The sequence below is a fragment of the Colletotrichum aenigma genome (assembly GCF_013390185.1).
Source record: "Colletotrichum aenigma strain Cg56 chromosome Unknown KSG_Cg56_contig09, whole genome shotgun sequence".
Taxonomy (NCBI): Eukaryota; Fungi; Ascomycota; class Sordariomycetes; order Glomerellales; family Glomerellaceae; genus Colletotrichum; species Colletotrichum aenigma.
In genome coordinates this window covers 1,598,019-1,605,892 of record NW_023500915.1, presented here as the reverse complement: position 1 = coordinate 1,605,892, position 7,874 = coordinate 1,598,019, and the positions used below count along the sequence as shown (strand labels likewise).

The 7,874-nt window shown below is 53.3% G+C and overlaps 2 protein-coding genes across 2 annotated transcripts; one reads left to right on the top strand and one right to left on the bottom strand.

The window, feature by feature from the left end:
- Positions 1–1,533: 1,533 nt before the first annotated feature.
- CGCA056_v013115 (uncharacterized protein) lies at positions 1,534–3,006 on the bottom strand (the record flags this gene model as incomplete). The annotated part of the gene is made up of 1 exon (XM_037328359.1): positions 1,534–3,006. The coding sequence occupies one exon, from the start codon at positions 3,004–3,006 to the stop codon at positions 1,534–1,536; it is 1,473 nt and encodes a 490-aa protein (XP_037173387.1).
- A 2,003-nt stretch (positions 3,007–5,009) lies between these two features.
- Positions 5,010–7,567, top strand: scy1 (putative inactive serine/threonine-protein kinase scy1; the record flags this gene model as incomplete). The annotated part of the gene is made up of 6 exons (XM_037328358.1): positions 5,010–5,132; positions 5,190–5,327; positions 5,379–5,489; positions 5,541–5,687; positions 5,744–6,117; positions 6,169–7,567. 6 exons carry the CDS (start codon positions 5,010–5,012, stop codon positions 7,565–7,567), a joined length of 2,292 nt encoding a protein of 763 aa, XP_037173488.1.
- Between the last annotated feature and the right edge of the window lie 307 nt (positions 7,568–7,874).

Sequence of the window (7,874 nt, the reverse complement as noted above, 5' to 3'; positions counted from 1 at the left end):
CCCCTCCTCGCAAGCCCCCACGGTCAAACCAAAGGAAGTCTCCCATTCTGAACAAGACCTTTTCCGTACAAAAAACCAACCCGTCGAAAACGACGGCCTTGTTTCAGAAGTTTCCAAGACTCGGGCGAAGAAGAGGGGTCGAATGGGAAGGGGAAGGGTAGCGGAGCCGCCGCCGCGATGAGCCGCAAACGTAACAGCGCGAACGCGTGGTTCCTCGTGCCTGGACTGGCATGCTGACACACCCAAGCATCAAGCTTCTAGTAAGGTAAGGTAGTGTACGTAGGCTATTCCAAAGAATATACACAGCCCAGAGAGGGCGAGCACCGCAAGGTAATTGTGGCGTGACTTACACCCTCCACCTGTAATAACATTACGCACCCGTCTATCTACCTGAGAACGGGACCATCCATGGACATCAGAAGAATTCGATAATGCGTTTTTTTACCAGACAACCTGGAAACCCGGATAGTCCCCCTTTTTTGCTTTGGTGTATGTGTACGTCATGCAATCCCATGACGAGGTTTCTGTGTTTTTTAAAATTGGTCCGTGGGCGCATAGTGAAGCTGTCGAAGGATCGAGATGTGATGGTGTTTGGGTGATTTCTCCCTTGCGACGGCGATCAAACTTCATGAGCTCTCGCCCATACCGAGAAGGCGGGCACGTAAACCACGCAGAGGAGAGTGAGTTACGGATTTCGACTGATGTGGCCGTGTGTAGGTTTCTGGGTGGCTGAAATGGCTGCCTTGCTTTACACCCTACGCACTCCTCTTTTTTGGCCATGTGTGAGAGCTGACTGGCGAGTGGATGAGGAAGAAGGGTTTTGAGACTTCTTGTGCTTCCACCGTTAGACGTGGCGCTCAAGCTGTCATGTTTGGATACGTGGATGAGAAGAAACTGATCCAATTGTACTATGGCAATCCACCTCCAATTGTTGTAGATGCGATTTTGGGTTGACAGGGTCAAGTGGTTAGGAAAACACGGCATTGAAAACGCTAATCCCACGAGAAGTCTCGCTGTCGTTCTTCATTCAGAAGCTTCACGACAACCTTGAGAACACCGGACGACTCTAGATGGGTTCACGATTCTGGAACCTAGAGCACTGGAGGCTTCAACTCCCATTCTCACTGGCGGTACATCTTATAGCACTTTTCATGATGCAGATCGCACTTTTGTTGAATATCTCTTGAGCCAGATGGTTGCTACCTAACTTGGCGTGGATCACCAGGTGTTCCATCACTCAGAGATGGGAATGCTCCCCCGATATTAAGAATAAACAGGTCCTTCGTAATCGAGGCCCAGGTATCATGATGTAAGAAACCCCCTGAACGAAAGCCGAAAACAGCCGCCCGATAACTCCATGCTTCTGTCTTTCTCTGCGTTCTTGCCTCCCTCTTCCTTGTATGTGCGTAATGCCTTCGCGGTCTGACCTTCTCATGGCTCGTAATGTTTTTGATGTACAGAATGGATTGACGTGGGCAGGATGGTCCTGGCCCAATTCATCTCTCCTCGTAAGTCAGTATGCTGAATGATGGCTCACTGGCCATTTCGGTTCCTCTTGAATAAATGCTCATAAGGCTCGCCGGCAGCCTCAAGCGCTGCGGCTTTCAAAGAAAGATCGCGTGATTTCCGCATCCACTCCGTGGCCCTCAGCCAGTCTTCGTTCCTCCGCACGTAGCTGGGAAGCTCCTCCACCGGTACGTCGCCGAAATCCATGGGTCTTCGGTGTGACCATGGCTGCGGCGGGTTGGGTGGTGGCTTCGGCGGGTCCTTACCCCGTCGCGCTGCCAGCGCCCTCGCGATTGCCTGCCCAGCTTCAGACCGCTCCTCGGCAAGTCTCTGCTGTTTCATCCGGTAGGCTGCCTTGCCAAAGTTGGCTTTGCGTCCGCCGCGAGCCTTGATCTCTTCCATCTTCTGCTCAAACCACTCGTCAGAGCGGTCGTGAGACCAGTGGATACGGGGATCGAATCTCATGTAGAACGGCCTGTGTGCTTCCTCTCCGGCTGAAGCGGAATTGGGGCTAGTAGGAGCGGGTGTGATGAAGACTTCCGGGGGAGGCGTATCCGCTTCAGGCTGTGTGTAGATCCAGGTGTCGAATTTGTGTTGGTCAACAGTACGGCAAAGCTCAACCCGCCGCTGCTCGCAGGTCAACTTCCTGGACTTTGGAGGCCTTGTGCGCCATCGCTCAGTGGAAACTGAGAAGACTTGTTGATTCTGGATGGCAAGGTTGGGGCGTCGCGCCATGAGCCCTGTGCTGTGATTCTGCCTGGCGTTGGTTGCCAGACCGTTGATTCCGGCATCTTCGCTTTCCTCACTAGGTTCTCGGATTGTCTCCTCACGTCTGTTCATGACGAAAGGGTTATCGGAAGCAAACGTAGAAGGCCCACTGGGGTCTGGGACGAAGTTGTGAATGTTCGGAACACTACAATGCGCAACTGCGCCTGTCGAACGCCTTGTTCCATCTCGAGACTGTGGCGAAGGCCCTGTCTCTCTCTTAGTGGTAAAGGCAGCGGTCGTATCTTCGTCGGTGTCTTCTGAGTCCGAGTCTGATGTCGAAGTTGAAGCCGTGTCCGAGATGCTTGCTCTCTTGCGCTTAGCTGATGAAGTTGTAGGTTGCGGGAATGGGGGCGCGGTTTTGATACTCGTCGGAGGAGGCTGCAGCCCTGATCTCACGATTGGAAGGGAGCGGTAATCTATTCTGCCTGGGGATGCAGCAGATGGCGTGAGAAACTTTGTCAACTCTTTAGACTTGCTTCTTTGACGGCTGGCTTCTGGGCGGGGCTTGTTGACGCCATGGTTGGTCGTTGATTGCGACGAGGCTTGTGATGTTTGACGTGAGTTTTGTGAGGCTGCACGAGCGGGCCGGACAACCTTATCAGCCGCGGAGCTGGTTTTCGGAGCTTTGCGTTGATCCTGGCCATTCGTCGTAGTTGACTTGGCAGACTGCCCTCCGTTCTGTACTGCCTTGCCCGGCGGGAATTTGTCGGGGCTCCTCGAGGTTGGTGGCATAAATCTAGACCTGGTATGTTCTTGAAAGCGAGGCGCAGACCCCACAGTGGGTGACACAGATGATGGGTGGTTTCTCTGCACAGAAGGCCTGGAAATTGACTTCTTAGCTGTAATGGCGTGCTTATGGAGAAGATCAGGAGGGAAGTTAGTATTCCTGACTGTTTGCTGGGGGTCCGAGAGACTACTAGTCCCACCATGGAAGCCAGGAAGCCCGTTGCGAGACTGTCCGCCGTTGAGACGTTCCGTCACGCGTGGATTCCTAGAGATCCCCTGCGTCTCGTTAACCAGGTGAGGCGTCTGGTTCGATTTGAATGATAAGCTGGAGTTTCCGGGGCCGAGCACATTGCGTGTGATGAGAGTGTTGTGCTTTAAGCAGTGTTTGCTACCGTTGGTCAACACAGTAGAACCGCACCCCGCAGTGGCGCATCGGTCAATTGGGCGGGTCGCGTCCATCTCATCACATGAGCGCTCTTTCGGAACGGTGCTCTGAGTATTAAGAAGCCGGGCTCGCAGATTTTGAAGCGTACTCCTGGTAGTCATCAGAGTCGTCGAAATGCAATGTACGAGTCAAGAACCGCAATCGAGCACGTTATCGGGCCAAGTAGGCGATGCCTGCCTGACTTGAGGTGACCCGCAACTTCGGATTATGCTGCTGGCTTGCCCAGGCTCTATCGGTGACACGAGAGCTTTTGTTGAGCTTGATGCCTGCCTTTCGGTTCAATGGGACAGAAGTCAAGGGCAGCCTGGAGTTCTTGTCTCATGGTCCGACGGCTGAAGACGAAGCGGGTAGACACGTGTATCGTAGGCTCTAGTGAAGGTTAGCCATCGAGAGTGAGTTAACCAAGCAAAGTCCGAGAAAGAGTAGATTGACAAAAGGAACAAGAATGGTGTAAACAGAAAAATGATGTGTGTCGCGCTCAGGTCTTTTCAGTTTCTTATTTTGGTCTTCATTTTGGGGAAACAGCGGTTTTGCAGCCCTAGCTTGAACCTCTCATGTCCGCCTCGGCCTTTGGTCCAACTTCGTAGAGGCACCCAGAAGTTGAACTCCAAATGAGGCTGCAATAATGTCGCTACTCGATCCCGACGTGTGAAGCTTGGTTCATGAGGTAGCGACAAACGATGCGCGGCCCAACGCCAGGCGAAGGCTTTGCGGGGACGAGGACGTGGTTCAATCCTGAGAGTGAAGCCATAGACCAGGTACAAGATGAGACAACAACCCCAGAAGTATCCTTTTCTATCGGACCTTTTACCAATAGTCATCATTGCGCGTGAAGGGAATGGAACGGAAAAAAATTTGACGGAAAGAGTGAATGAAGAGCCTTGCTTACCTGGTGAAAACTGCCCGCCCGTTCTCTCGGTTTCGCGCCCACGCACCCTCCGCTTCGCGACAGCCGCCGAGTGATACTTTCGCATGGATCCAAAGTAAACGGCGTTAAAACGTGTATAACTTGGAACCGCAGACTGTTCTCATAATGAGCTGAGAGTTATGCCGAAAGCAGCGGGTTGCCTCGTGGGAGAAACGCCAGACGCGGGCTCGAGGTCGCGGAAACGTGGTTGAGGCTCTCGCCTCGCGTTACGTTCAGTGGAGGTTGTGTCGAGTGTTGGTTGCTTCAATTGAGGTAGAGGTCAGGTAAGGTAGGTAGACCGCAAGACCTCGGGGTGATCCTTGCCTAGCTTCCACTCTTTAGCGACGGGCAAAACAGGGACCTTGGGTGGCACATTCCGCGGGGCCCATAGAAGGTCGGCCGCGGATCATCTCCTATCCGTACCAAGTACCACCCCTCTATTCAATGCGGGTTAGCGCGGGGCCCTGGACGCTGCTGGCTGAGGTGCTGTCCCCTGGCGTCAGTGGTCCACTGTCTTGTCGCCAAATTGCCCGAAGCTCCCTGCCTGCGCTGGATGCGCGTGTCGCAACGTCTCACATTTACACGATTTCAAGACCAGTCTCATAGATCGAAGCTTCGCCGGACCGAAACGAAGGCATCCGAGACTGAACGATCGATATGAATTTCCTCAAGTCGGCAGTCGCCTCTGCCATAGCTCAAGGGCCACCGTTCCCCTACAGCTTTGGCGACAGAGTTGACATCGACGAGTCCATCTGGACTCTCAACAATGGCACCAAGCGAGTACGTCAAGCTTCCCGAAGAAATCCCCAAAACGCTCGAAATTGACGCCCCTTGCAGGAAGACGGATCTAACTGCAGCATTTTCTCCTTCGATGTCACCGCGAACAAGTCTCGATTTCCCCTTGCTAAGAATGCTTTGCGAAAGCTGAGAACGCTGCGCCACCCAGGCGTGATCAAGGTGTTGGATACGGTGGAGGTATGCGTGCCCTGCGTCAGGATATGGTGCTTTCTGACACGAAAAACATAGACCGATTCGTATATTTACATTGCGACCGAGCGCGTGGTGCCTCTACGATGGCATGTGAAGAGAAAGAGTTTGACACCCGAGACCATAAAATGGGGGTTGAGTAGCATTGCGGTATGTCAAGCAAGGGGACTGGAGCTCTGCAGGAAACTGACCTCCTCCCAGCGCACAGTCAAGTTCATCAACGACGAAGCATCATCAATACACGGCAATGTCAGGGTCGGATCCGTTTACACGTCTGAGAGCGGAGAGTGGAAAATGAGCGGCTTCGAGGTTCTCAGCAACGTTAAGGAAGATGATGCTGTAATTTACGTGCGCAAGCTCTTTTCCCTATTTTATGCCGACGGCGGCGCTGACTGTTCACACAGACGTACGGAAGTTTGGTCCCAGACTCTGCAAGATATGCTCCACCAGAGCTTGCCCGCGGCGGCTGGGATGCCATCAAGAAGAACCCTCACTCAGCCATTGACTCTTTCGGTTTCGGTTGCTTAATTTTCGAAGTGTTCAACGGCGATTTTATGGGGTCCGACCAGGCCGGCCAGACGAAGAGCATTCCCCCAACAATGCAACAAAGCTATAAACGCTTGGTGAACCCGAACCCGAAAGCGCGTGTCAGTGTTGGCCACTTTTTGGAGCAAGGCCAGCGTAGCGGGGCTTTCTTCGATAGCCCTCTGATCAAACTGACAGAGGGCATCGAAAATCTCGGCGTCAAGTCCGAGACCGAAAGAGAAGAGTTTCTTGAGTGAGTTGAGCCAACCTACCTATACAGAAACGACTTAACTAACCGCCAAAGTGATCTCGACCAACTGTCAGATGATTTCCCAGAAGACTTCTTTAAGATGAAGGTCCTTCCAGAACTAATAAAGTCGGTGGAATTTGGCGGCGGTGGTCCCAAGGCGTTCAGCGTCGTCATGAAAATCGCCGCCAAACTGTCTAATGAGGACTTCGACGCCAAGATCACACCCGTGGTTATTCGTCTCTTCTCTAACCCAGATAGAGCCATCCGCGTTTGCCTTCTTGACAGCTTACCTCTCATGATCGATCGTCTCTCGCAGAAGGTTGTCAACGACAAGATTTTCCCACAGCTCGTGACCGGTTTCACCGATGTTGCGCCAATCGTCCGGGAACAGACCTTGAAATCTGTTCTTGTCATCATCAACAAGCTTTCAGACCGGACAATCAACGGCGACCTGCTCAAGTACCTTGCCAAAACGGCGAACGACGAACAGCCTGGCATCCGTACAAACACGACCATTTGTCTTGGAAAGATCGCTAAGAACCTAGGCAATTCATCCAGAGGCAAGGTTCTGATTGCTGCTTTCACGAGGTCTCTCAGGGACCCGTTCGTGCATGCCCGGAACGCCGCTCTCATGGCTCTCGGCGTTACTGGAGAATACTTTACAGACGAAGACGTCGCCCTTAGGATCATGCCCGTTCTGTGCCCGTTGTTGATCGACAAGGAGAAGCTCATTCGCGACCAAACGAGCAAGACCATGGATGTGTACATCCAGAAAATCAAGAAAGCAGCCGCAGCCATGCCAGATAGTGCCCTGCCTCCCCAAGGTGCCGACGGCGCTGCTGCTCCCCGGATGGGCACACCCCAGCCAAGCGGCGACTCAGCTGCCTCTTCCTGGACCGGTTGGGCCATCTCCTCGTTCACCAACAAATTGTCCTCTGCGGCAGGGGAGATGCAGACTTCTGCTGGCACTGCATCTCCTAAACCGTCTCCATCGCCTGGTCCGGAAGCCAAGAGGCCAACCATGTCTTCGGCATCTGCCCTGCATAGACAGGCAGTGAAGTCGCCCCCTCCCATCTCGCGAACCCCATCAACTATTGTCGCCGACTCTTTCAACCCCGAGCCTGCAGACGATGGTGATGCTTGGGGAGACATGGGTGATGACACCTGGGGTGAGCCGGCGACTGAAGGTGCCAAGCCAGCAGCAAAGACGACCGCCAGCGCGACGCCATTTGACGATGGCTCCGAGCCTGACTTTGCTGGATGGCTCGCTGCTCAGTCGCAAAAGAAGGGTGGCTCAAGCAAGCCCTTGCCGAAGGGACTGTCCAAGTCGTCCGCTTCTGCCGCAAAGAAACCGCTGGCTACTAAACCAGCGGCTAAGCCCGTGGTAGCCAAGAAGATAGATCTGAAGCCCAAGGAAGAGGACGACGACGATGGTTGGGGCGACGGATGGTAGACGATTGTAACACGCACATTTTGCAGCATGTACGGCGTTGGGAGCCAGGTCTCACTAGACCCATGTTTTTGGGATACCATAATTCTGCTTGTAATGTTCTTAAAGCAACTACCCTAGTCTGCAAATGAGAATCGTAATGCAGATGGCCGCAGCCTATCTGTGATGCGATACAAACGAGTTTCCAGACGCCCCGCCAACCCAGACCCCAAGCCCAATATCAGAATGAGAGAACAAAAGACGTAAGCAAGAAGTCCTTTTGGAGACCAAACGTAACCGACCAAAGTTGGAAAAGAAAAGGCCACCCGCG